Below are 27941 nucleotides of genomic sequence, written 5' to 3'. Positions count from 1 at the left end.
TTCAGGTCCCAGAATTCCCCAGTCTGTATGCTTTAAGATGAGTGGACTTCAATTTCCAGAATCCCCCAACCAGCTTGCTTTAAAATGGGTGACCTTCAACTCCCAGAATTCCCCATGCTATTTATCTACCACTCTTGATTGTTTTGCTCGAGTCTTTTGGTCCCTTCGCTCCCCAACGCTTCATCCCTTCGCTCGCCTCTCGCTCTGTTGCAGGAGGTCATCGAAGCCATCGCGGAAAGCGCCTTCAAGACCTCGCCCTACCCGATCATCCTTTCGTTTGAGAATCACGTTGATTCGTGAGTAAAGCTCCTTGCGGACAGAGCAGATCCTGGTGGCGGGAGCCGGCGGTCTGTCTCGTATCCTTTTTTTTTACGGAGGTTCTGTGCCTGCTTCCAAAAACTGCTTTTCCATGCATTTTTTCCCCTCCGTTTCTAGAGCAAAACAGCAGGCTAAGATGGCTGAATACTGTCGAAGCATCTTCGGTGATGCTCTTCTGATCGACCCCTTTGAGAAATATCCAGTGAGTAGCTCTTAATGGACTTGGCTGACTTTTATTGACAGGTGATCCGAATCAGAATCTTAATATTGGACGAAAATACATGTCGTGTCCCCCTCCCCCTCCGACGACCGGGTCAATGAAGTCTGTATCAAGCGTGGCAACGAAGCCTCTGCAGCTTTGCCAAATTCCTTTGAGGTTTCTCAGGGCAGGCAGGAGTCCAAGTTGTGACTTCAGCAAACTAGATGAGACTTTGCTTGACTCAAGGTTGGAATGCCAAAAGCAGGTCCTTTATATAGGCTGTGGGGTGTGGCTCCATGACTCAGCATTTATCCAGGCCTGCCCCACCCTTCCTTCTGCTGGCGTCGCCTCTCAGATCTCCGGAAGCGAGGATTCTCCCACTCTGAATTGTCTTCAGCTGTCTCTACTATTGGCATCTGGGAAAGGGAGGGGTCAGAAGGAGCAGGTCCAGGTAATTGCACCACTTGGCTGACTTCCTGCTCTGACGGCTGCGTTGAAGGATCCTCTCCAGGCATGGGGCCAGGGCCGGGGACTGGAGGCATGACAGGCCGTTCATCTTCATTATCAGACTCGGAGTGTTAGACACTGAGCTGGTCGATCGAAAGGTCGGCAGTTCAGCGGATTGAATGCTGAATTGCATTCAGATTGAATGCTGAACTGGGGTGAGCTCCCGTGACTTGTCCCAGGTTCTGCCAACCTAGCTGCTCTAAAGCAGGTAAAAAAATGCAAGTAGAAAAATAGGGACCACCTTTGGTGGGAAGGTCACAGCGTTCCCTGCGCCTTTGGCGTTGAGTCATGCCAGCCACATGACCACGGAGTCGTCTTTGGACAGCGCTGGCTCTTCGGCTTTGAAACGGAGATGAGCACAGCCCCCTAGAGTCAGGAACGACTAGCACATGTGTACGAGGGGAACCTTCACCTTTACTAATTTTGCCATTTGTCTCCCCCCCCACCTCATCTTCCTGCAGCTCCAGCCCGGCATAGCCTTACCGAGCCCCCAGGAACTATTGGGGCGCATTCTGGTGAAAAACAAGAAACGCCGCCCCCACATCAAGGGGACGGAAGGCAGCGTACGCAAACGGGTTCTCGAGCAGACGGCCAGCTCCTACAGTGACTCTTCTGGGGTCGGGGAGCCTGGTTCTCCCGCCCTGGGTAGGTGCCCCAAAATTCTTCCTTTATTTTTATGAACTCTCTAGGCCAGGGGTCTCCAACCTTGGCAACTTTAAGCCTGGCGGACTTCAACTCCCAGCTTCGCTGGCTGGGGAATTCTGGGAGTTGAAGTCCGCCAGACTTAAAGTTGCCAAGGTTGGAGACCCCTGCTCCAGGCAGCCCATCTCGCTATCCAAAGCGACTTTGAATTCTTGCTGCTTTTGGTGTGTGTGTGTGTGGGGGAAGTCCCATCTCGGCTGGCAAAGAAGCCGAATGTTTGCTCCGCGCAGAAGGAAGGGGAAAGAGGGAAAAATCAAAGCAAGCAAGAAAAGAAGGATGGAAGGAAGAGACAGAGGGAGGGAGAGAGGCAGGGAGGAAGGAAGGAAGGAAGGAAGGAAAGAAAGAAAGAAAGAAAGGGGAAGGAAGGAATAGACGGAGGGAGGGAGAGAGCAAGGAAGAAGGAAGAAAGAAAGGAAGGAAGAAAAGGGGAAGGAAGGAAGGAATAGACAGAGGGAGGGAGAGAGATGGGGAGGGAGGGAGGGAGAGAGGAAGGAAGGAAGGAAGGAAGGAATAGACGGAGGGAGAGAGGAAGGGAGGGAAAGGAAGCAAGAAAGGAAAAATGGAAGGGAGAGGGAGGGAGGAAAGAAGAAAGGGGAAGGAAGGAAGGAAGGAAGGAAGGAAGGAAGGAAGGAAGGAAGGAAGGAAGGAAGGAATAGACAGAGGGAGGAGAGAGATGGGGAGGGAGGGAGGGAGAGGAAGGAAGGAAGGAATAGACGGAGGGAGAGAGGAAGGGAGGGAAAGGAAGCAAGAAAGGAAAAATGGAAGGGAGAGGGAGGGAGGAAAGAAGAAAGGGGAAGGAAGGAAGGAAGGAAGGAAGGAAGGAATAGACAGAGGGAGGGAGAGAGATGGGGAGGGAGGGAGGGAGGGAGGGAGAGAGGAAGGAAGGAAGGAAGGAAGGAATAGACGGAGGGAGAGAGGAAGGGAGGGAAAGGAAGCAAGAAAGGAAAAATGGAAGGGAGAGGGAGGGAGAAAAGAAGGGAGAAAGAAAGGGGAAGGAAGGAAAATTGGAGGGAGGGATGGGACAAAGAAAGAGGAAAAAAGGAAAGGAAGGAAGGAAAACTGAATGGAGAAAGGAAGCAAGGAAGGAGGGAAGAAAAACTGGAGGGAAGGAGGGTGAAAGGAAAGGAAAAGAGAGAAGAAAAGGAAGGAAGGGGAAGGGAGGGAGGGAGGGAGGGAGGGAGGGAGGGAGGGAGGTGTCAAAGTAAAAAAAGTGCCAAGAAGAAGAAAAGTAGAAGAAAAACAGAAAAGAAAGTATAAAATACAAAGGTCTGGACCTTCTTTACCATACTTAAGAATTCTAAATTTGGCCTCTGCATCGACGACATAGCTGCCTTCTTCCGATCATCTACCTTGTCTAAATCACGCTTTCATATCGCACAGGGGTCTCCAACCTTGTCAACTTTAAGACTTGTGGACTTCAACTCCCAGAATTCCTCAGCCAGCTGAGGAGTTCTGGGAGTTGAAGTCCACAAGTCTTAAAGTTGACAAGGTTGGAGACCCCTGACATAGCACATTAAACCAACCTCAAACCAACCGTCCACGGCAGCTCGGCAGGAACGAGATGCCGGTCACATCCTCCCAGGGCTGAGAAGCCACAGCAGCACGTGAGGAAAAGTAGCGGAGGAAGGATGAGGAAAGCAACACACACAAAAAAAAAGCTGACTGATTTTTTTTTGTTTTTTGTTTTAAATCGTTTCTTCCTCTCTTTTAGGGTCTCCCTTTGCCGAGCAGCCGGAAATCCTTTCTTCGATCCTAACCAACGGGGAGGAAAAGGCCTCGGACAGGATGGCAAAACTAGGGGAACCCCGCAAATCTATTGGTGAGACATCCCCAAACAGACGCATGTCCAAACTAAGGTGAAGAAAAGGTTTTCCCAATATGCTGGATGGGGGATGCTGGGAGTTGAAGTCCACCCATCTTAAAGCCTGCTGGCTGGGGGATTCTGGGAGTTGAAGTCCACCCATCTTAAAGCATGCTGGCTGGGGGATTCTGGGAGTTGAAGTCCACCCATCTTAAATGATGCTGGCTGTGGGATGCTTGGACTTGAAGTCCACCCATCTTAAAGCATGCTGGCTAGGGAATTCTGGGAGTTGAAGCATGCTGGCTGGGGAATTCTGGGAGCTGAAGTCCACCCATCTTAAAGCATCCTGGCTGTGGGATGCTGGGAGTTGAAGTCCACCCATCTTAAATGATGCTGGCTGTGGGATGCTGGGACTTGGTCCACCCATCTTAAAGCATGCTGGCTGGGGAATTCTGGGAGAATGACCCAAACATCTTCCCGCATGACACCCATCCTGCGCAGACTGCACTGCACTGGCTACCTGTGGCCTTCCGGGTGCGCTTCAAGGTTCTGGTGACCACCTTTAAAGCGCTCCATGGCATTGGGCCGGGTTATTTACGGGACCGCCTACTGCTACCGAATACCTCTCACCGACCCGTGCGCTCTCATAGAGAGGGTCTCCTCAGGGTGCCGTCAGCGAGGCAATGTCGTCTGGCGACGCCCAGGGGAAGGGCCTTCTCTGTGGGGGCTCCCACCCTCTGGAACGAACTACCCCCCGGACTTCGTCAGCTTTCGGACCTTCGTACCTTCCGCCGCGGGCTTAAAACATACCTATTTAATTGTGCAGGACTGAGCTAGATTTTAAATTTATGGGTTTTAATTGGGTTTTGTTTTTATATTTTAATAACGGGCTTTAGAATAAGTTTTTTAATTGTTTTATATTTATGTATTATGTATTTTTAAGTGCCTGTAAACCGCCCTGAGTCCTTCGGGAGATAGGGCGGTATATAAATATGATTAATAAATAAATAAATAAATAAAACTTGCTAAATTTTTAAAAATGCTCTTTTAAACGCTAGCCCGGATAGAACGTTTATGTAATTTTTAACAGTTAGCCCTCCTGGGAATTGTAGTTCACTGCGGTTTAGCAGCAGTGGTGGGATTCAAGTAATTTAACAACTGGTTCTCTGTCCTAATGATTTCTTCCAACAACCAGTTTGCCAAACTGCTCAGAAAATTAACAAACGGTTCTCCCGAAGTGGTGCGAACTGGCTGAATCCCACCAGCAGCCAAACCAGCATTTTCCCCATCCAGCAGACAAACCATTTGACCACCGAGCCCCTAATCCCCTCCCTTTCTCCCCACCTCCAGACCGGGAAGCTGAAAGCGAGGAGGAGGAAGAACAGCAAGACCCCAAAAAGCCTACAACGGACGAGGTATGTGCAAATGGAACTGGGGGGCCGCTTCGGAAGGACCACCTATCCACAATATTTTGGGGTGCACGGATGACTTTTGAAGAGGCCAGGAAGTGGCAACAAAAGGGGATGAAAAACAAGAGGAGTTATTTGATTTCTAGAACTCCCAGGTGTCATTGCAAGAGCCCTGATAGTTAAAAGATTCATTTCCCAGGTTTCCCCATCAGCCGTGAGCCAGAGGGGATTCTGGGAATCGGAGTTTTCAGACAGAGCAGTTTTGGAAGTTTTGCATTGCTGATACTGGTTTTTTTCCCCCCTCCTCGTCCCTCTTCTTCTTCCTCCTTCCTTTTCTTCTTCTTCCTCCTCCTCCTTCCTCTTCTTCTCCTTCTCCTTCTTCTCCTTCTCCTTCCTTTTCTTCTTCTTCTTCCTCCTCCTCTTCCTCCTTCCTCTTCTTCTCCTTCTTCTCCTCCTCCTTCCTTTTCTTCTTCTTCCTCCTCCTCTTCCTCCTTCCTCTTCTTCTCCTTCTCCTCCTCCTTCTTCTCCTTCTCCTTCTTCTTCTTCTCCTTCTCCTTCCTTTTCTTCTTCCTCCTTCCTTTTCTTCTTCCTCCTCCTCCTCCTTCTCCTCCTCTTCCTCCCCTTCCTCCTCCTTCTCCTCCTCCTTCTCCTTCTCCTTCTCCTTCTTCTTCCTTTCTTCTTCTTCTTCCTTCCTTCTTCTTCCTCTTTCCTTTTCTTCTTCTTCCTCCTCCTTCCTCCTTCCTCTTCCTCCTCTTCCTTCCCCCTGCCAACCCCCTGATCGCCCCCAGGGCACCGCCAGCAGCGAAGTGAATGCCACAGAGGAGATGTCAACGTTGGTCAATTACATCGAACCGGTCAAGTTCAAGTCCTTCGAGGTGGCCAGCAGTGAGTGACCTGGGGGGGGTCGGACAGGGACGGGACACGGACGAGCGATGAGGACTGGCGGCTGAATTCAGCTTCTGCCTTTTAATTGGGACCGTTTGGGGCCTAAAAATGTTAGCCGGGGCTGCCTGGTTCATGTGCCTCTTAATTACATTGACCGTTTTCTTGGGGGAAAAAACACCGCTAGTCCTCAACTTACGGCCATGATTAGGAGCAGAAAATTTGTCACAGTCGTTAAATCATGCGACTGCACCCGATTTTACAGCGTCTTGATTTTTGGCTGGCTGGGGAATTCTGGGAGTTGAAGTCCACAAGTCTTACAGTTGTTAAGTTTGGAGAGAAAGGACATGTGGTCGCTATCGTTTTGACACAAAAACGGTTTTTATTCCCTTGTAGATTTTCTTTGTTGACTCTCCCTCCTTCCTTGCAAACAGCCCTGATCCTTGAGATCTAGAGACTTGTCCGAGCGCTTAAAAATGTGGCTGGACAGTCATCAAATTCACAGTATTTCATTTGAAGGACAAGCTGGCCCCGTCCAAGATGCCAGATTTAAAGCCAGTTTTTGTGAGCAAACTCCGTGGGCGATTGCAAGCCAATCTCTACTTTTCTGCAGGGCCTACCTTTCAGGGTTGTTATCGGGAAAAAATGGGGCACTAGGCATGTGCCTAGTTGACTTGACATCCTGCTATTTCCTTTCCTTCCTTTCTTCCTTCTCTTCCAGAACGCAACAAATCTTTCGAAATGTCTTCTTTTGTGGAGACCAAAGGATTGGAGCAGCTGACCAACAGCCCCATGGAGTTTGTCGAGTATCCTGCAAATACGGAGCTCTTGAACCCACGTCTCTTGAACCCATGTCTCTCAGGAGCCCCTTCCCCCACTTTTAAAATTGATGGAGAATCCCTTTGTGCTTTGGCATGGCTGATAAGTCATCTGTGTACCAAGTTTGGTTGAAATTGCTCAAGGCGTTCCAGAGTTATGCTGGAACATACATACATATACACACACACACACACACCCATATATATATATTTCCTGGGTTAAACTTTTAAATTGATGTCTTCACTCCAGTCCAGGTTATCACGATGGTGGGGTGGAATTCGAACCCGGCGCTCTTTCTTTCTCGACAGAGCGAAAACAGGCAGTCCTCGACTTACGACCGCAGTTGAGCCCAGCATTTCCATCGCTAAGGCGAGATGGCGGTTAAGTGAGTTTTTGGCCCCCTTTTACGACCTTTCTTGCCACGGTCATTAAGTGAATCCTTGCAGTGATTCAGTCGGCCGCACGGTTGTTAAGCGAATCTGGCTTCCCCATGGACTTTTAAGCTCGCAAAAGGGGATCACGTGACCCTCCCACAGGACACTGCCACCGTCATAAATGTGAGTCAGTTGCAACGGTCGGTCAGTGTGAAAAAACAGTCCTAAGTCCCTTTTTTTCCAGGGCCGTTGAAACGCCAAAACAGTCACTGAACGAATGGTTGTAAGTCGAGGACTACCTGCAGCATCCATTTTAATAATAATAATAATAATAATAATAATAATATATTTTAAACTTTTAAAATTGATGTCTTCACTCCAGTCCAGGTTATCACGATGGTGGGTGGAATTAACCCGCGCTCTTTCTTTCTCGACAGAGCGAAAACAGGCAGTCCTCGACTTACGACCGCAGTTGAGCCCAGCATTTCCATCGCTAAGGCGAGATGGCGGTTAAGTGAGTTTTTGGCCCCCTTTTACGACCTTTCTTGCCACGGTCATTAAGTGAATCCTTGCAGTGATTCAGTCGGCCGCACGGTTGTTAAGCGAATCTGGCTTCCCCATGGACTTTTAAGCTCGCAAAAGGGGATCACGTGACCCTCCCACAGGACACTGCCACCGTCATAAATGTGAGTCAGTTGCAACGGTCGGTCAGTGTGAAAAAACAGTCCTAAGTCCCTTTTTTTCCAGGGCCGTTGAAACGCCAAAACAGTCACTGAACGAATGGTTGTAAGTCGAGGACTACCTGCAGCATCCATTTTAATAATAATAATTTAATTTTATACCGCCTTCTCCCGAAGGACTCAGGGCGTGAACAGCCAAGTAAAACAATACAATATATTACAATAAAAACTATTTAAAAACTTATTCGATAAGGCCTAAATTTTCAATCCTTGGGTGAGTTCACCTTCTGGGTGGCAGCAAGGACTAGAAACTTGCACGGGCTTGTACACATTTCAAAAGAACGTTGCCTTGCAGCCTTGTTTTTAGATCGCGAATGGGAGAGGTTTTGGTTTAACCGCCCTCAAAATATCAGTGCAGATGAACCTGGAAGGACGATGGTTACTGTTTTTAAATTTCATACAGTTTATTAACTATCGTTTATTAAATTTATATACGGCACATAAATTTAACGATGATTGAGCAAAACGGAGCTGCTACTTTGGGAAACGTGCAGCATCTATGCCTTACATCATCCCTTTTAACAACCCCATAATCCTTTGCGGGTAGAGTCTGGGCAAATGAATGGAGCTGCGGGTTTATTGGCCAGATGCCCTTCCTGTCTCCAGGCGGAGTTTTGTTCAGCAGATAATATTCATTTGTTTTTAGATCGCGAATGGGAGAGGTTTTGGTTTAACCGCCCTCAAAATGTCAGTGCAGATGAACCTGGAAGGACGATGGTTACTGTTTTTAAATTTCATACAGTTTATTAATTATCGCTTATTAAATTTATATACGGCACATAAATTTAACGATGATTGAGCAAAACGGAGCTGCTACTTTGGGAAACGTGCAGCATCTATGCCTTACATCATCCCTTTTAACAACCCCATAATCCTTTGCGGGTAGAGTCTGGGCAAATGAATGGAGCTGCGGGTTTATTGGCCAGATGCCCTTCCTGTCTCCAGGCGGAGTTTTGTTCAGCAGATAATATTCATTTGTTTTTAGATCGGCGAATGGGAGAGGTTTTGGTTTAACCGGCCCTCAAAATATCAGTGCAGATGAACCTGGAAGGACGATGGTTACTGTTTTTTAAATTTCATATACAGTTTATTAACTATCGTTTATTAAATTTATATACGGCACATAAATTTAACGATGATTGAGCAAAACGGAGCTGCTACTTTGGGGAAACGTGCAGCATCTATGCCTTACATCATCCCCTTTTAACAACCCCATAATCCTTTGCGGGGTAGAGTCTGGGCAAATGAATGGAGCTGCGGGTTTATTGGCCAGATGCCCTTCCTGTCTCCAGGGCGGAGTTTTGTTCAGCAGATAATATTCATTTATTTTTACATGTTTATTTTTTAAAATGTTTTCGGTGCCTTGGCCAAAGAACGGGCGACTTTGATAAATGAATTTCCCCACCATTTTTTAAGCTTCCCGGCGTCGACCCCTGAAACAGAGCCGGAAGCTTTAAATTCTCAATAAAAAGGCGAGCCGCTAGAAATAATCTTCACCTCTAAAATATAAGGGAAGAATGGAGCTGCGGGTTTATTGGCCAGATGCCCTTCCTGTCTCCAGGCGGAGTTTTGTTCAGCAGATAATATTCATTTGTTTTTAGATCGCGAATGGGAGAGGTTTTGGTTTAACCGCCCTCAAAATGTCAGTGCAGATGAACCTGGAAGGACGATGGTTACTGTTTTTAAATTTCATACAGTTTATTAACTATCGTTTATTAAATTTATATACGGCACATAAATTTAACGATGATTGAGCAAAACGGAGCTGCTACTTTGGGGAAACGTGCAGCATCTATGCCTTACATCATCCCCTTTTAACAACCCCATAATCCTTTGCGGGGTAGAGTCTGGGCAAATGAATGGAGCTGCGGGTTTATTGGCCAGATGCCCTTCCTGTCTCCAGGGCGGAGTTTTGTTCAGCAGATAATATTCATTTATTTTTACATGTTTATTTTTTAAAATGTTTTCGGTGCCTTGGCCAAAGAACGGGCGACTTTGATAAATGAATTTCCCCACCATTTTTTAAGCTTCCCGGCGTCGACCCCTGAAACAGAGCCGGAAGCTTTAAATTCTCAATAAAAAGGCGAGCCGCTAGAAATAATCTTCACCTCTAAAATATAAGGAAGAATGGAGCTGCGGGTTTATTGGCCAGATGCCCTTCCTGTCTCCAGGCGGAGTTTTGTTCAGCAGATAATATTCATTTGTTTTTAGATGTTTATTTTTAAAATGTTTTCGGTGCCTTGGCCAAAGAACAGGCGACTTTGATAAATGAATTTCCCACCATTTTAAGAAACACTGCTCTAAGGGATCCTGCCTTGAATAGGGGGTGGGACTAAATGACCTCTAAGGTCCCACCTTATGGTTTATGATTCTAACGTTAAGAAGGAAGGCTGAATTGAAAGGGGAGATGGGGGAAAGGTTGGAGGGGGTTGCTTTGAGCTGCAAAATACATGTTGATAGCCAACTGGACAGCTGGCCACACTTACCAGCTTTTCGGCCTTGACACGGATCCTTCCCAGATACAACAAGAAACAGCTTAGCCGAATCTACCCCAAAGGGACACGTGTGGATTCTTCCAACTACATGCCACAGCTCTTCTGGAATGCCGGCTGTCAGATGGTGGCCCTCAATTTTCAATCCTTGGGTGAGTTCACCTTCTGGGTGGCAGCAAGGACTAGAAACTTGCACGGGCTTGTACACATTTCAAAAAGAACGTTGCCTTGCAGCCTTGTTTTTAGATCGGCGAATGGGAGAGGTTTTGGTTTAACCGGCCCTCAAAATGTCAGTGCAGATGAACCTGGAAGGACGATGGTTACTGTTTTTTAAATTTCATACGCAGTTTATTAATTATCGTTTATTAAATTTATATACGGCACATAAATTTAACGATGATTGAGCAAAACGGAGCTGCTACTTTGGGGAAACGTGCAGCATCTATGCCTTACATCATCCCCTTTTAACAACCCCATAATCCTTTGCGGGATAGAGTCTGGGCAAATGAATGGAGCTGCGGGTTTATTGGCCAGATGCCCTTCCTGTCGCCAGGGCGGAGTTTTGTTCAGCAGATAATATTCATTTGTTTTTAGATGTTTATTTTTTAAAACGTTTTCGGTGCCTTGGCCAAAGAACAGGCGACTTTGATAAATGAATTTCCCCACCATTTTTTAAGCTTCCCGGCGTCGACCCCTGAAACAGAGCCGGAAGCTTTAAATTCTCAATAAAAAGGCGAGCCGCTAGAAATAATCTTCACCTCTAAAATATAAGGGAAGAATGGAGCTGTGGGTACCCGGTGGTCTTTTGCTTGTCGCCCTCGGCTTTCTCTCTGCTGGCATAAGGAGGACTAGCAACCTGACTTGCACGTTGGTATCACCCCTCCGTGCAGACTTGCCAATGCAGCTGAACCTGGGCATCTTTGAATACAATCGCCGGAGCGGCTACCTGCTCAAGCCCGAGTTTATGCGACGGTCGGACAAGTTTTTCGACCCGTTCACCGAAGATATCGTCGACGGCATTGTGGCAAACACCGTCAAAGTGAAGGTTAGAAGGCGTGGCGGGGTGGGAGGGGCGGGAAATTGGGTGGAAACTCTGTAGATACCTCTCGGTTGAGAGTTTGAGGGGAGGGAGGGAAGGGAAGGAAGGAAGGAAGGAAGGAAGGAAGGAAGGAAGGAAGGAAGGAAGGAAGGAAGGAAGGAAGGAAGGAAGGAGAAATTTCCTGACAGTTAGAACAATTTTTTTTTTTAATTTGAATTTATATCCCGCTCTTCTCCGAAGATTCAGGGCGGCTTACATTGTGTTAAGCAATAATCTTCATCCATTTGTATATTATATACAAAGTCAACTTATTGCCCCCCCCAACAATCTGGGTCCTCATTTTACCTACTTTATAAAGGATGGAAGGCTGAGTCAACCTTGGGCCTGGTGGGACTTGAACCTGCAGTAATTGCAAGCAGCTGCTGTTAATAACAGACTGCTTAGTCTGTTGAGCCACCAGAGGCTCTGTGGAACAGCTTGCCACTAGAAGTTGTGAATGCTCCAACACTGGAAGTTTTTAAGAAGATTTTGGATGACCATTTGTCTGAAGTGGTGTAGGATTTCCTGCCTAGGCAGGGGGTTGGACTAGAAGACCTCCAAGGTCCCTTCCAACTCTGTTATTCTATTCTAAGAGGAAGGAAGGAAGGAAGGAAGGAGTTATGAATGAAGAAGGAAGGAAGGAAGGATGAGAGAGAGGAAGGAAGGAAGGTGTGGATAAGAGAGGAAGGAAAGAAAGAAGGAAAGATAAGGAAAAAAGGGAGAAAGAGAAGGAAGAAAGAAAGAGAACATAAAAAAGGGAAGGAAAGATGGAAGGAAGGGAAAAAGAAGGCGAGTGAAAGAAGAGAAAGAGGGCAGGAAGGAAGGAAAAAGAAATGAGGGAAGGATGAAATAATGCTTTCATCCTTTTTTCTTCCTTTCTTGGACTTTTCCTTCCTTTTTTCTTTCTCTCATCTTAAATATTGTTATCTGTTCATTTTTGTTTAAAACATCAATCAGGTTATGATAAAGAAGAAAGCAAAAAATTGGCAAGCGAACCTATTTGAGCTAGCGGGCTAAGCAGAAGAGAGTTCTTCTGAGCATATACAGAGGGTTGCATCAGAAACCGGTCTGCGAATTCAACCAGAGTTTTAATTTTAAACCAGGAAACGCATCTTCTCATCTCAATCTTTTAGATCATCTCGGGGCAATTCCTGTCGGATAAGAGGATCGGCATTTACGTCGAGGTAGACATGTTTGGACTGCCGGTGGACACCAAGCGCAAATTTCGCACTCGGACCTCACAGGGCAATTCCTTCAACCCCGTTTGGGACGAAGAGCCGTTTGTCTTCCAGAAGGTGAGCGTGGCAAAACCGAGAAGGTTACTTCGAGAGCCCTGTATCTCGGGCAGGGCAGGGCGATGCTAATGTTCCTTGAAGCCCTAAATTTCTGAGCATGGGCCGAGTGCATTTTTTTGTTTTCCCCTCCACAAAATGTTCAACTTCAGTGACCTGTCCGGAAATTAATTTTTGACTCTTTGAGGTTTTGTTCTTCTCAATTCACAATGGTTGTATATGTGTGTGTGTGTGTGTGTGTTTAGAGCATCCATGCACAATCTGAACTCGGCACTTCCTTCCAAGCAATTCTTTCTCCTGTCTCTTCGCCCAGGTCGTGCTGCCAACACTCGCCTCACTGCGTATCGCGGTTTTTGAGGAAGGAGGGAAATTTGTGGGCCATCGGATACTACCTGTTTCCGCCATCCGGGCAGGTGAGCTCCTCCCTCCAGCGGCAAAGTTAATTTCAAAATTGGACCCCTCGTCCCCCATGACTTGCCCCTCCGTAGAATAATGGGACTTTCATGCTTGAGGGTGGGACTAGAACTCACCGTCGCTTGGTTATTGGCCCAAAGTCGCCCAGCCGGCTTTCATGCCTAAAACAGGACTAGAACTCCCCATCTCCTGGTGATTCACCCAAAGTCACTCAGTTGGGTTTCATGCCTAAGGCATGACTAGAACTCCCAGTCTCTTGTTGATTGGCCCAAAATCACCCAGCCAGCTTTCACGCCTAAGGCGGGACTAGAACTCCCAGTCTCCTGATGATTGGCCCAAAGTCACCCAGCCGGCTTTCACCCCTAAGGCTGGACTAGAACTCACAGTCACCTGATGATTGACCCAAAGTCACCCAGTAGACCAAACTTGCTCTCTATAAATATTCCGTTGCATCGTATTCTGTTTTTTTTTAATTTAATTATTGGGGCAGGGTGCTGAACTATAAGACCTCTAAGGTCCTTTCCAACCCTTTGATTGTACTTAAATCAGGATTTAAGCTGAAGTTTTCTCTGTCTGTCTTAACACTTCTGGGCTAATCTTGTGTGTTTTTTCGTGTGTGTGTGTGTGTGTGTTGTTTCTCCTTCTCAGGGTACCACTATATTTGCCTGCGCAGCGAAAGCAACCATCCCCTCTGCCTTCCAGCCTTGCTGGTCTACACAGAAGCGTGCGACTATATACCCGATGATCATCAAAGTAATGGCTTGAGAAAAGGGGGTGGGGCTTTCCTGGGAAGGGGGTGGAGCCCAGGATGGGGATTCAGCTGGTTCAGACCGGTTCAGGAGAACCGGAGGCTAATTTTATTCTGGTTTGCCGAACCAGCAGTTGCAAGGGCTGGCCTTATTCTTTGCAATAAATTCCGGCTTCTGGTCGGGAGAAGTAATGGAAACACAAAACAGATAGGATAACAACCACGGTATTTCACTTAACAACGGTGGCATATAAACATCGTAAAACAGGGCAAACCTCACTTAACAACTGCCTCACTTAACAACAGTCTCACATGGCTATGCAGGTGTGCGACAGAGAAAGCAAGGATCTGAGGATTTGAACTGGATTCTCCGGCTATTCCTGTCTAATCCTTGTCTAATCCCTGTCTAATCCCAATCCCTGGTTTTTTTGTTTTAGGAAAGCAGTGGTGTTTACGGCTCTCTTTCTTCCCTCCTCAGATTACGCCGAGGCTTTAATTAACCCAATTAAGCACGTCAGCTTAATGGACCAACGAGCCAAGCAGCTGGCCGCCCTGATGGGGGAGAGCGAGGTGAGGATTCCTAGATGGGACGAAAGGAAAACGACCTGTAACGAGACGGACAGATTACCAGGGGTGGTGGTGGTGGTGGAAATCCACGGGAGATTCTCGCTTTACGCCGCCGAGTCAATTTTTGGATAGGACAGTCCCAGCGGGCGTTGCAGATCTAGTTGGGGTCCCGGGGAGGGAGGAGATGCTGGGAGACACCCCCATCCCAACTTCGCTTCCCCATATCCCCCCGTCGGGCAGGAGAACGTGGAGAAGCCGAAGGAATGTCTGTTGAGGAGCCCCTCTTGCAACACCATAGGGCCGTCCCGAGAGGTCCAGAAACCCCTCCCGGATGTGCTACCCCCAACTCGGACCCCCAGCATCGTCCCCAGTCAAGGTAAAGACAGAAAAAAGGCCCCGAGTTGAAACATTTCCTCGCCCTGTAAAATTCCGGTTGGTTGCTGGAATTGTGGGCGGGGGGAGGAAACGGGTCTTTTTGCCCACCGTGGGAAAGTTTGGGGTTTGTGTGTGTGAAGAATGGGCCCCCCTGTTTTTTGCCCAACCCCAATTTTGAGATCAGAGATTGAGAAGGCTCTAAAAGTTCATTTTTTCCTCCTTCTTCTAGGGCAAAGGGATGACTTAATCGCTAGCATCCTGGCAGGTAAGATTGAGGGTATTTTGCCAGCCCCTTCAGCACCAAGGGATGCCTGTTGACAGCCACTTACAACTTATGACCAGTCCTCACAGTTACGACTTCCCTGCTAATCACATGATCAAAATTCAGACACTTTGCGACCGGCATATATTTTACAACGATTGTGGCTTCCGATCGCCATTCGCGACCTTCCCGGCAAGCAAGGTTATAGGGGCGAGCCAGATTTGCTTAGCGACCACATGATTCGCTTAACAACGGCAGTGATTCGCTTAAGAACCACAGCAAAAACGGTCATAACTCCCTAACAACCGCCTTGTTTAAGCAATGGAAATTCCCAATTTGTGGTCGTATGTTGAGGATTACGTGTCTGTTTAAATTTCCTATTCCGTAAGCTGCTAAGAGTCAATTTATCAGTGAGGCGGGCCGTCTATAAATTGAACAAATTTTTAAAAAAAAAAAAATCCCCTCAAGTTCCTAGCCCACATTGAGGCAGAGGGAAACTTGAGAACGGAGAAGCAGGAAACGGCCCGATCGGTCACAATCTCGTTGCCTCTCACGCTCCCTTCTTCTCCCACGTCCTTCTCGCTTGGACTCCGCCGACCCTCGTGCTGTGCTCTCCCTTCCTTTGCAGAGGTCTCTCCACCTTCCGTGGATGAACTGAGGCAGCAAAAGGCTTTCGTGAAGTTGCTGAAGAAGCAGTATCGAGAACTGAAGGAGCTTCGTCGCAAGCACATGAAAAAAATTTGCAGCCTCAACAAAAAGCAAAGCACGCAACTAACTCTGGAAAGAAGCCGGTTGCGTAGTCGGGAAGGGTAAGAATCAATGGTGGGATTTAGCCGGTTCGGGTGAATCTTAAATTAATCTTAATCTTATTTAAATTTTTGGCTGGCCCCTCCCCTCCCCTCCCTGCCACTTCCAGGAGTCCCCATGTGCCTCCTTTTGCCTACCAGGTAAGTGCAGGAAGGTCTACTAGGCAGGGGTGAAATCTACTTACCTTCCTTAGCGGCTCGGGAGTGCACGCGCCATGCGTGTCACATGCACACACAGACATGCACAATGTAAAAAAACACATTACTTCCTGCCCTCGCTATCGGATCGCCGAACTACCGGCCGCGATCGCTACCGGATCACACGATCCGGTCCGATCCGGTAGCATTTCACCCCTGTTACTAGGCCCAAAACAGGGCTCAGGGAGGTGCGGTGCCCCCCCGTGGCCCTTTTTTGCTCCCAGGGGGGTGCAGGAGTCCAAGTGCTGCCTGTCATACCCCTGGCCACGCCCACCATGGCCACGCCCACCCAGCCGATCATTAGTTGCAGAGAACCGGTTGTTAAATTATTTGAATCCCACTCCTGGTGAGAAGACCAGATTTTTGGCACGTGCCGAACCTAGAAGCCCAGAGAAAGGGATGTAGATGAGATTTCGCCATGCGGGGAAGAATTACAGCCAGTTTTCTCCGCTTGAAATAGAGATTTAGAGCAATTTTTCCCATGCGGAAAATGAGAAGTAGGACAGATTTTCCCTGCCAAAAAAGGAGATTTACGGCAGATTCTTCATGCAGAAAAAAAAAAAGAGACTTAAAGGCCGATTTACTAGGCGGAAAAGAAGATTTAGAGCAACAACTCCTAGGCCAAAATGGAGATTAACAGCAGGTTTTCCATGCAGAAAACAAGATTTAGAGCATTTTTTTTCCTGCAGAAAAGGAGATTTTAGGGCATATTTTTTCCATGCAGGAAAAGGATATTTAGATCATTTTTTTTTCCATGCAGAAAATGAGATTTAGAGCATTTTTTTTTTCCTGCAGAAAAGGAGATTTAGAGCAGATTTCTTCTTTCTTGAGAGAATTAATGCAGATTCTTCCTGCAGAAAACAAGAATTGGAGTTCCACACGGAACATTTTTAGAGCAGAACCTTCAGGCAGGATTAGAGAATTCGAAAATGTCGGTTCTGTTTGAATATTTCGGATGGCAGAACCGTTTTGCAAAAATTGCCCTTCGTCTCTCACGAATTTTAAGATTCGGTGTGTTAACAGTTGGAAAACCTTTGCAAAACAGGGCTCTTTAAATTCACTTAACTGCTGCCTCATTTAGCGACAGAAATTTTGAGCTCCATTGCGGTTGTAAGTTGAGGACTGCCTGTAGTGGTCCAATCTCTTCTTATTTAAAAAAAACCCCAGTGATAGAGCAAGCCACAACGTCTGGTGGCAAGCTGTTCCACGGGTTAATTATTCTCACGGTCAGGGAATTCCTCCTTAATTTTAGGTTGCTTCTCTCCTTGATTAGTTTCCATCCATCGTTTCTTCTCCTGCCTTCTGGAGCTTTGGAGACTAGGTTGACCTGCCCTTCTTCTTTGTGGCAGCCCCTAAGATATTGGTCTGTAGAGTGTTCTGTCCCCCCTCGCCTCCGTCCGAGCGATGGCTTAATTTTATCAGCTCTGGCAGCAAACTAGCAAGCGTCTGCCAAGTGACTCTGTTATCTCCCTTGATGCCGATGAGTCACCCAGGAACAAACAGTACTTCAGCTCTAGTTAAGCAGTTGATTTGCCTGCTATGACGAGGCATAGCAGCCCTTGCTGCTTTTATATCCTGTGGGGTGTAGCTCCATGACTCAGCACTTCCTAGGCCTGCCCCACCTCTGCTTCTGTTGTTCCCGCCTCTCCTGCCTACGAAACCTAGGGTCCAGTCAGGCCTGATTGCCATCAGCTGGGGTTGGAGGTGTGGCCTGGGGAGGGAAAGAGTCAGGGGACGGAGGCCTCGTTATCTCCTCCACCTGGCCTGCCTCTGGCTCCTGGAGCTAAGCCAGGGAAGCCGGTGCTCCCGAGGTAAGTCCTGATGGCCCTTCCCCCTCACTTTCCAAGTCACTTTCTGGCAGGGGGCCCGGCTCGGGGGGCGCAGACCCAACAGTAGAGATTCTTGGCCATCCAGGTCACATTTATCCCAAAGGTGCTTTTTTTAACGCAACTGGACTGTTTTTTTTTCTTTTGAAGACGTTTCGCTTCTCATCCAAGAAGCTTCTTCAGCTCTGACTGGATGGTGGGGAAGGGAAGGATTTATATTCCTTGCAGACAGCTGGTCATTTGCATCCTTTTAGAGGGTCGTTGAGGCCCTCTAAACGTCTTCAAAGAAAAACCAGAAAGTCCAGTTGCCTCCTGAAAAAAGTACCTTTGGGATGACCATGGCCTGGATGACGGAGAATCTCTACAGACTTTTAGCTACACAATTTGGGATGAAGACCCTTTGAATGGCGTTGGGAGAAAGGATGGATTTCCAGAGGAAAAATGGCAGGCTACAGGAACCATTTGCCCTACTCAGGTGACCCTGAGGACACAGGTAAACCTCCAAGTGGCCTCAACAACCCTCTAAAAGGATGCAAAGGACCAGCTGCCTGCGAGGAGTATAGCAATAGCAATAGCACTTAGACTTATATATCATTTTAGAGTGCTTTCCAGCCCTCTTTAAGCAGTTTACAGACTCAGCATATTGCCCCCAACAATCTGGGTCCTCATTTTACCCACCTCGGAAGGATGGAAGGCTAAGTCAACTGAAAGGAGGAAGGGAGGGAGGGAGGGAGGGAGGAAGGAAGGAAGGAAGGAAGGAAGGAAGGAAGGAAGAAAGATAGCAATAGCACTTAGACTTCACAGTACTTTCCAGCCCCCTCTTAAGCGGTTTACAGAGTCAGCCTCTTGCCCCCCAACAATCTGGCTCCTCATTTTACCCACCTCGGTAGGACGGAAGGCTGAGTCAACCTTGAGCCTGGTGAGATTCGAACTGCCAAATTGCAGTCAGCCGGAGCAGCGTGCAATACCACATTCTAACCACTGCGCCCCGCAGCTCATTAATCCTTCCACGCCCCAACATCCTGTCAGAGCTGAAGAAGCTTCTTGAGATGAGAAGCGAAACGTCTTAAAAAAAAAAACACCACAGCTCATGTGTCTTCTTTGTTGGTAGGTCTCAAAGCTCTTTAGAGGGATCTCGGCAAGGACTGGACCACGAAGAAACTCAACGGAAGAACGACCTTCAGGAATGGCAAATGCAGGGCCTGCTACGGCTCCGCGAGCCTCAGCACCAGCTGGAGAGGGAGTTGAAGCGAGACCACCTGCACCAGGTATCCGATAAACAGTGGTCTCTATCAGGGGTGAAATCTACGTACCTGTTCTGTTTCCCTCCCCCAATACTCCCAACAAAGAGTCAGTCAAAGGCCTCCTCTTCTACTTTATTTACATAGATAAATGTCCTGGCCACGTCTACCCACAGGCCTGCCAAGTTTCTGGAGATAACGAGGAAATTATAGATAAGGCCAAAATTACTCACGAATATATTCTTCCCTCCATTGATACAGTTTGCCCACGCAAATTCATTGCTTTGTCCAGGACAAAAAACCAGGAATTCCCGCCTCCTATTTATAGTCTCTGCAGATGTCCACCATTCCTTGGCTTTATCCCAACGCTGCTTCTGCTGCGCGCGCCGGTCACGTCTGCGCAGTCTTGCATCACTCCAAAACTGTTCTTGGGGCGTTGCCAAATCAGAAGAAGGCTCCAGAGAATCAGGCCTTGCTGGCCCCTCCTCCTCCCTTTGAGTGGGTGCCAGGGAGGGAGAGGACCCAAGAGAAGCAGGGCTTGCTAGGTCTTCTCCCTCACTTTCTGAATCATCCGAGTCCAGGAGTCCGGGTCCAGGAACCTGGGTCACAACAGTACTTTCCCTACCGGTTCGGAAGTGTGCCATCTTCACGTCTGATTTTTCAATCTCTGCGCATGCACAAAGCCTTCTGCGCATGCGCAGGGGGTCAGAAACGGGTTACTTCCTGGTTAAAACCAGGAAGTAACAACGTCAGGGCAGGTGGGCGGAGCCTCGCGTTGCCGCCACTACCGGTTCACCGAACCACGCACCGGTTCGCGCAAGCCGGACAGAACCGGTAGGATATCACCACTGGCCTCTATTCTCCCCACCCGCAATCCTCTGGCTATGCACACAGCCTGACTCCATAGCCCGATTGGTCGCTGCAGAACTTCATGTTTCTAGTCCTCATGGCGAAAGGGAAAAAGAAAAATCAAAAGCAACCCCAGAAAGGATGGCCTGGGCTTTAAAAAAATGCCAGCGAATAAGGGAAAACTTTTCAAACGTCTCCTGCTGTGAGGAAAACGGATTGGATTAATTCTCAGTGTATTGATCAGACTTTATTAATAAACCTTAATTCATTCATTAATAACTAATTTTATAAACAGCCAATAAATCTACCCCTTGCGGCCAGATGGGCGGCAAATAAATCTAATGGATGAATAAAATGTATAAATAAATAAATAGTTCAATAAATAACTCGGAGTGCTGTTGTAACTTCGAACGGTCACTAAATGAGCTGTCATACGTCAAGGACAGCCAGTAATTCGAACGACGCTAGGAACTAGATTTTTTGTGTGTTTTTTTTAATTCTCTGTTCTTTCTTTTGGCTTCTTCCTCAGGCCCAGCAGCGCTTAAAAGAAATCGCGCAGGATTACCAGACAGCGCAACTGAAGAAGTTGAAAGAAACGAGCGAGAAGTGAGTTGTCACCCGATGGAGAAATGACAGGAGCGTGGGAATTTTGCCTTTCATTCTGCCATCTCGGGCAGTGGTGGGATCTTGCCAGTTTAACAACCATTCGGGGATCGCGCGCTTTTCACGTGTACAGTTTTACAAAAACTTACTGTTGTGTCTCGTCCGATCTCACCTCAGCCGGGGTCTGCTTATCTGCTTCCGAACACAGAGGAATGTCCTAGTGTGCCTCCCGGCCCCAGCCCTGGCTCCATGCCCAGACAGGCTGAAGAGGAGGAAATACCTCCAGCCCCCAGCTCTGGCTCCATGCCCAGGCAAACGGAGCAACTAGAGCCCTCCCCCTCCTCCACAGCATGTGAGCCTGAGGGAGGTCAATTACCAACAGCTGCAGACTGGAGTGACCCTCGCGTCAGAAGACTTGATAGGCGGAGGCAACAGAAGGAAGGGAGGGTCAGGCCTGGATAAGTGCTGAGTCATGGAGCCACACCCCATGGCCTATATAAAGGATCTGCTTTCTGGCAGTCTCTGAGTCAGGCAAAGTCTAAACATATCTTGCTGAAGTCACTTTCTGGTCTCCTGCCTGCCCTGAGGACTTTGCTAGGACTTTGGCAGAGCTGCAGAGGCACGCCTGATTCGGATTTCCCTGACCCGGCCGTCAGCGGAGGAGTGGGACACGACACTTACCTTCCGCGTTACTGCTGGGGTGTAACACAGCTGAGGCGCCACACGAATCAGCTGACAAGATACAGATCAGTAAAGCACAGAGGTGGGCGGGCAGGCGGGCCCACCTGATCATCAGAGCTACCGGTTCGCCCGAACCGGTCTGAACCGATAGAATCCCACTCCTGCCCTCGGGGTGTAGTTTTAGGGACTTCAGAAAAAATACTTTTGAACTTGATCAGGCTGTTAATTGCCCTTCTTAGCCATACTGGTAGTCCTCGAATGACACGCAGTGTAATCCCCCAAAATTTCTGTGGTTAACCGAGATAGTTCAGTGACTTTTGCTCCATTTGACGACTTTCCTTGCCACAGTTGTTAAGCGAATCAATGCAGTTGTTAAGTGACGAAACAAGGTTGCTAAGTGAATCTGGCTTCCCTACTGTCCGAAGGTCGCAAAAGGGGATCATGTGACCCCCCCCCACAGGCCACTGCAACTGTCGTACGTAAATAGGAGTCATTGGCCAAGCGTCTGAATTTTGATCACCTAATCCTGCAGCGGTTGTAAGTGGAAAAAAGGCTCCTAAGTGCCGTTGTAACTTTGAACAGTCACTAAACAAAGCTGTTGTAAGTCCGGGGCTACCTGTATGATGGTTCTCGTAGACTTGGAGCGATGTTTTTAAATTTTGCTGTCCTGGTAGGAGGAAAAAATGTAATTTTTATAATAAACGTCTAGCTCCGTCTGGCATCTCACTGCCTCGCCGAAACTCTCTAGGATTGGAGAGAACAGATCATTTACACCTCATAGATTAAGCGCTAACTTGCCCCGCCGTTGCTTTCCATGTTTAGAGAGAAGAAGGAGCTGCAAAAAATCCTGGATCGGAAACGGCACAACAGTATCACGGAAGCGAAATCTCGTGAGAGGAGCAAAAAAGATGTGTGAGTTAAGACCGGGGGCAGGTGGGGGTAGGCGCGCGAAAGGAAAGACAAATCGTATAGTGGTTTGTAGGGACGCGGTTGCTTAGTGGGTAGGACGCTGAGCTTGTCGATAGAAAGGTTGGCAGTTCAACGGTTCGAATCCCTAGTGCCGCGGAACGGGGTGAGCTCCCGTGAGTTGTCCCAGCTTCTGCCAACCTAGCAGTTCGAAAGCAGGTAAAAAATGCAAGTAGAAAAAAATAGGGACCACCTTTGGTGGGAAGGGAACAGCGTTCCGTGCACCTTTGGCGTTGAGTCATGCCGGCCACATGACCACGGAGACGTCTTCAGACAGCGCCGGCTCTTCGGCTTTGAAACGGAGATGAGCACCGCCCCCTACAGTCGGGAACAACTAGCACGTATGTGCGAGGGGAACCTTTACCGTTACCTTTTTATGGTGGTTTGTAATGGGTGAGCCAAGCAAGTTTAGGGATTGTCCTTAACCTGGCTTGTCTCTTCCCCAGGGAGTTAACCGAGATAAACAGAAGGCATATCACCGAGTCGGTAAACTCCATTCGGAGGGTAAGCATCTAAATAGTCCTCCCTTTTCGTCATTGCTATGTTCAATTCCCTTTTTTCTTTTCTTTTTTTAATAAAGTTTTTTATTTTATAGACAAACATACATTTAAAGCATCAATAATTCCCTCCATGTGAGGTCTCCGTGTTTTCTTCCTGGCGCCATTCTTTTGCTGTTTCTTCTTTCTTCGCTTCAATTTGAATTATTAACCATTTTTCCACAAATACACTATTATCGTTTTCTTATGTAATTATCCATGACTTATCTGAATCTTTCTTCTAACCGATAGTAAAATTGATCCCGTATCTTAAAAATATTCTAAATCCTCTCTTTTTTTAATCGTCAAAGTTATTTTATTCATTTCTGCACAATCTAAAAAAATTTTCTAATCATTTCTCCTTTCCTGAGGTATTTTCTCTGCTTTCCAGTCTTGCGCAAAAGCTATTCTTGCTGCTGTAATTGCGTGTATAATCAGATAAATATTATCTTTACTCATTTTCTCTGGTATTCCCTTTTTTCTAACGGGAGCCAAACGCGCTAGCGCTCTCGCACAGGGGTGGGATTCAAAAATTTTAGCAACCGGTTCTCTGTCCAGTTGCTGGGTGGGTGTGGCCATGGTGGGCGTGGCCTACTCGGCCTACACCATGGCGGGGCAGGGGGAGTTTCCACCCCACCCCCCCAAGGTTCGGATGCTTTTGTTGAGCCTCCGGGAGGATGAAAATGACCTCCTCTGGGTTCCGGAGGCCGGAAACGGGCCTGTTTCTAGACTTCCGGGAGGCCTATTTTTCACTCTCCCAGAGCCTCCGCACGGGCCCTGCACTTACCTGGCATCCATAAACTGGCCACATGGAGGCTCCTGGGAGGGGAGGGGCAGGGTGGGAGGGGCCAGCCAATCCTTGCAACTACCGTTCGGCGAACCAGAGGTAAAATTAGCATCCGGTTCTCCCGAACCGGTTGAATTCCCAACCCTGGTCTCGCACGACGAAACGTACCACAACACTACTGTAAATAAGTGTCAAACCCCCACCTCCATAGTAAACTAAATTAAAGCTTTACAAATTTTTCCAGATGTGTAGCAAAGAAGGGGGAGAAGGATACAATTCTGGATAAATCTGAATTTATTGAATTGATGTTTTGATTTTTGAGCTGAGCACACACATACACCCCTCCAAAAATGGGTGGGGGGAAAGAACCCATCTTCAGGATTAATCTACGCCCAAATTCTGAATTTGAGAATATGAATGGTCTTCAAGGAGCGGTCCCGAGGCAATCACCTTGCAGTAGTCTATAGACTGGAGCGAACAAAACGAGAGCAACTTTGATTCCCCTGGAAAAAAAGAATTGGCAGTGAACCAGCTAATGAATTCGGAAGGCTTTTCTTCTATCCCTTGGCTTATTTTCTCTCCTTTTATTTTCTCCCAATCCTCCAGCTTGAAGAGGCCCAGAAACGACGTCAGGAGAAGCTACTTTTGGGACACCAGGAAGTAGTGCGATTGATTGAGGAAGAGGAGCCACGGGTGCGCGATTTTATTTACAAAGGGTTCACCAAGACCAATCTTGGGCCTTGGGAGACGGGGCTATGAGATGCGGCCAAGGGAACAGATAAGAGACAGCTGCATACTCAAATGTCTTTTGGATCGAGACGTTTCCACTCGTTTTCGCCTCTTCTTCCTCCATTCCCTCCAGTGGTGGGATTCAAATAATTTAACAAAGACCGGCTGGGTGGGCGTGGCCATGGTGGGCTTGGCCAGGGGCTGTGATAGGCAGCACTCGGCCTCCTGCACCCCTCTGGGAGCAAAAACGGGCCATGGGGGGGTGTTTTGGGCCTAGGAGGCCTCCCTGAAGCTTCTTGGGAGCAAAAATGGGCCATTTTGGGCTCAGGACGCCTCCCTGCACTTACCTGGGAGCCAAAATGAGGCATGTGGGGACTCCTGGAAGGGGCGGGGCCAGCCAGCAATTTAACCACCGGTCGTCCCGAACCGTCTGTATCCCACCACTGATTCCCTCCTTCTCTTTCTCTTTCCTAGTTGATAGCTCAGCTGGAACAAGAGTGGCGGCTGGAGGGCTCGTCCCTGACCCAAGAGATCAGCCGATTCCTGCAGGAAGAACTCGACGGGGGGGTCAGCAACGGGCACCCCTCCAGTACCAGCGTCAGCTCCTTGCCCCCCGAAGATGAGCTGACGGTCCTGTGAATCAAGCAAGGGACATTCCCCGAAGACCGGCCAGCCGCCAACGAGAAGCATGGGTGGGTGGGTGGGGTAGCACCTTTGCATGTTAAACACACCCCACGTGGGAAGGGGGCAGGACCGGCCGAAAAACACACTAAAGGCACTTCTGGTTTTTCCTTTCCTTTCCTTTTTTTTTTTTTTTTTAAAAAAGTTTTATTTTTTTAACTTTGTGGGTTTTTTTTTTAAATTGCTAACCTGTGGTGTGTCTCCTCTCGCTTCTCCGTGATGGATTGAGATTGGAGAAAGACTCGGGGATGGTAAGGGGGGGGAGTCTTTTTGGCACGGAGGGGGGCAACGGTTGAACAATGCACTCCCCCCTCCCCCCCCGAAATGTACGCATGCAGCCACACCCGTGTCCACATATATGCACGCCATGGTGCCAGGTGAAAAACAACATATGCCGCTCGTCCCCGTGTCCTTTTGAATGCACAATTAGAGACAAGGACAATATTTTTTTTTCTCGCAGGGGGTGGGGTGCAAAGGGCTATTTTAAAGGCACCCCTCCTTTTTTTTTTCCTGTTTTGTTTTTTTTAAAGCACAACAGCTTGAGAAAGAAAAACAGGGAAATGTCATTTTTCCGTCTTCCCTGCAGCTGGATGGGCTTTGGGGGTGGAGCAGAGGATACCCGGAGTGGTGGAGGGGCACTGGGTTGGGTGGGGTGGAAGGCTGTCCGAGAACAAAGGGCGATGAGGGAAAAGGGACCAAAAAGTTAAAACATGTCGTCGGCAGGTCGGTCCGTCTGTGGCTGCTTTCGGGATGGGTACAAAGAGGAGAGGGTCAGGCTCAGCCGCCGGCCGCTCAACCTTGTCTCTTTTTTTCCTTCCGGAATGGCATTGTTTGCTGTTATTTCTCTTGTCTTTTTTTTTTTAATTTTTAAACGTTGAGTAATAAACTTGTAATTCAGTGGTCTCCCCTCGGATTCTTGCCACCCGCATCCCCACCCCCCTTAATGGCAAAGAATAGCTCGGTTTTGCATCAGGCTAGGAGGGTTTGAATAGAACGAATGAGCTGGGAGAGGGAGAGAGGTGCGGTGGCCTCGAGGGGGAGCGCTTGCTTCACAATCAGGAGGCTGTGAGTTCGATCCTAGGTAGAGGCAGGTATTTCTCTCTCCCGGCACAATGAGAACATATCTGCCGAACAAAACTCCGCATTGGCGACAGGAAAGGCATCCAGCCAGTAAAATACTCTGCTAGCTCCATTCAGCTACCCAGACTCCACCCAGCAAGGGATTATGGGGTCGTTAGAACCTATACCATTCCAGACAAACGGCTGTCCAGCCTCTTCTTAAAAATCTCCAGTGATGAAGCCCCTACAACTTCTTAGTGGCAAGCTGTTCCACTGGTTAAATATCCTCACTGTTAGGAAGTTTCTCCTTCATTCCAGATTGCTTCTCTCTCCGATTAGTTTCCACTCATTGTTTCTTGGCCTTCAGGTGCTTTGGAGAATAATTTGACTCCCTCTCTTTGGGCAGCCCCTCAAATACTGAAATACTGCTATCATGTCACCTCTAATTCTTTTTTTCTATAGACTAGCCAAGCCCAAATCCTGCAGCCGCTTTTCCTATGTTTTGGTCTCCAGGCCTTTGATCATCTTAGTCGCTCTTCTCTGAACTTTTTCCAAAGTCTCAACATCTTTTTTGTAGTATGGTGACCCAAAATCAGGGGTTTTGCGCATACATACTGTAGTTTTGCACATAGTTCTGCTGCTCTCCCTTGGGTTGTACTTAGAGGCGGCTGCGCAGGGAGGGCAGAGGAAAACTTCAGGGGATTGGAAGTGAAGGGCGAGAGACGGAGGACGTGTTTAGAAGATGGAGCTGACAGAGACACAGAGAGAGAGAGAGAGACAGAGAGAGAAAGAGTGACAGAGACAGAAACAGAGAGAGAGACACACAGAGAGAAAGACACACAAAGAGAGACACACACAGAGAGGGACAGAGAGCAAGAGACACAGAAAGACACAGACAGGCAGACACACAGAGTCAGAGAGACAGACAGAGAGAGAGAGAGACAGAGACAGAGTGAGAGACAGAGTGAGACACACAGAGGGACAGAGAGCAAGAGACACAGAGATAGAGACAGGCAGACACACAGACAGATATAGACAGAGAGAGAGAGACAGAGAAAGAAAGAGTGACAGAAACAGAGAGAGAGAGAGACAGACAGAGAGAAAGACACACAAAGAGAGACACACACAGAGAGGGACAGAGAGCAAGAGACACAGAGACACAGACAGGCAGACACACAGAGTCAGAGAGACAGACAAAGAGAGAGAGACAGTGAGAGAGACAGAGACAGAGTGAGAGAGACACACACACACACACACAGAGGGATAGAGAGCAAGAGACACAGAGATAGAGACAGGCAGACACACAGAGAGACAGATATAGACAGAGAGAGAGAGACAGAGACACACACACACACAGAGACAGAGAGAGCGAGAGAGACAGAGAGATAAAGAGAGACAAAGACACAGAGAGCAAGAGACACACAGAGTCAGAGACAGACAGAGACAGAGAGAGATGGCTGGGGAATTCTGGGAGTTGAAGTCCACCATTCTTTATCAGTTGCCGAGTTTGGACACCCTGGGTTTAAAATGCATTATTCTGCCACACACCCCGCCCAAATATTGGCTGTACCAATTGAGTTACGATGGGTTAGTTGTAGTCCAACCCCTTCAAGAGCCACCAGCTTGGGAAAGAGAGTTTTACAAAACCTCCCTTTTTCATAAGTCTTGATTTATAGGTTCACCCTTTTAATAGGTCTGGTTCATAGAAAGCCCCCTGCCCCATTTGATAGATTCTTTTTATAGATCCACCCTTAAAAAAAAGATCCTATTTATAGACCCCTTTTATAGATCCACCCTTGTTTGATTTATAGAAATCTTGTTGATAGATACACTTTTGCTACAAGTCCAATTTATGGGACCACTTTTTCACAGATCCCCTTTATAACTCCACCCTTGTTATATGTTTGATTTAGAGAAATCCTGTTGATGGATCCCTTTTATAGATCCACTCTTGCTGTAAATCTGGTTTATAACTCCCTCTTTGATAGATCCCTTTGATA

General features: G+C 47.9%; 1 protein-coding gene across 1 annotated transcript in view; it reads left to right on the top strand.

Moving 5' to 3' along the window:
• PLCB3 (phospholipase C beta 3) overlaps positions 1-24893 on the top strand; it is a 57275-nt gene extending 32382 nt beyond the window's left edge. The window contains exons 12-33 of the mRNA XM_058159943.1: positions 214-296; positions 436-520; positions 1486-1669; positions 3438-3545; positions 4878-4942; positions 5725-5821; positions 6540-6624; positions 10271-10395; positions 11134-11288; positions 12455-12616; positions 12927-13026; positions 13676-13780; positions 14254-14345; positions 14583-14718; positions 14947-14982; positions 15608-15788; positions 18921-19077; positions 20429-20505; positions 22006-22095; positions 22596-22653; positions 24079-24165; positions 24676-24893. Coding sequence (XP_058015926.1) covers positions 214-296; positions 436-520; positions 1486-1669; positions 3438-3545; positions 4878-4942; positions 5725-5821; positions 6540-6624; positions 10271-10395; positions 11134-11288; positions 12455-12616; positions 12927-13026; positions 13676-13780; positions 14254-14345; positions 14583-14718; positions 14947-14982; positions 15608-15788; positions 18921-19077; positions 20429-20505; positions 22006-22095; positions 22596-22653; positions 24079-24165; positions 24676-24840 — 2433 coding nt within the window. The 3' untranslated portion in view covers positions 24841-24893. The remainder of the gene's footprint in view (positions 1-213; positions 297-435; positions 521-1485; positions 1670-3437; positions 3546-4877; positions 4943-5724; positions 5822-6539; positions 6625-10270; positions 10396-11133; positions 11289-12454; positions 12617-12926; positions 13027-13675; positions 13781-14253; positions 14346-14582; positions 14719-14946; positions 14983-15607; positions 15789-18920; positions 19078-20428; positions 20506-22005; positions 22096-22595; positions 22654-24078; positions 24166-24675) is intronic.
• Positions 24894-27941: the final 3048 nt, after the last annotated feature.

This window comes from Ahaetulla prasina, chromosome 17 (genome assembly GCF_028640845.1).
Source record: "Ahaetulla prasina isolate Xishuangbanna chromosome 17, ASM2864084v1, whole genome shotgun sequence".
Taxonomy (NCBI): Eukaryota; Metazoa; Chordata; class Lepidosauria; order Squamata; family Colubridae; genus Ahaetulla; species Ahaetulla prasina.
The sequence above is the reverse complement of the archived record's forward strand: the minus strand, read 5'-3'. Positions and strand labels throughout refer to the sequence as shown.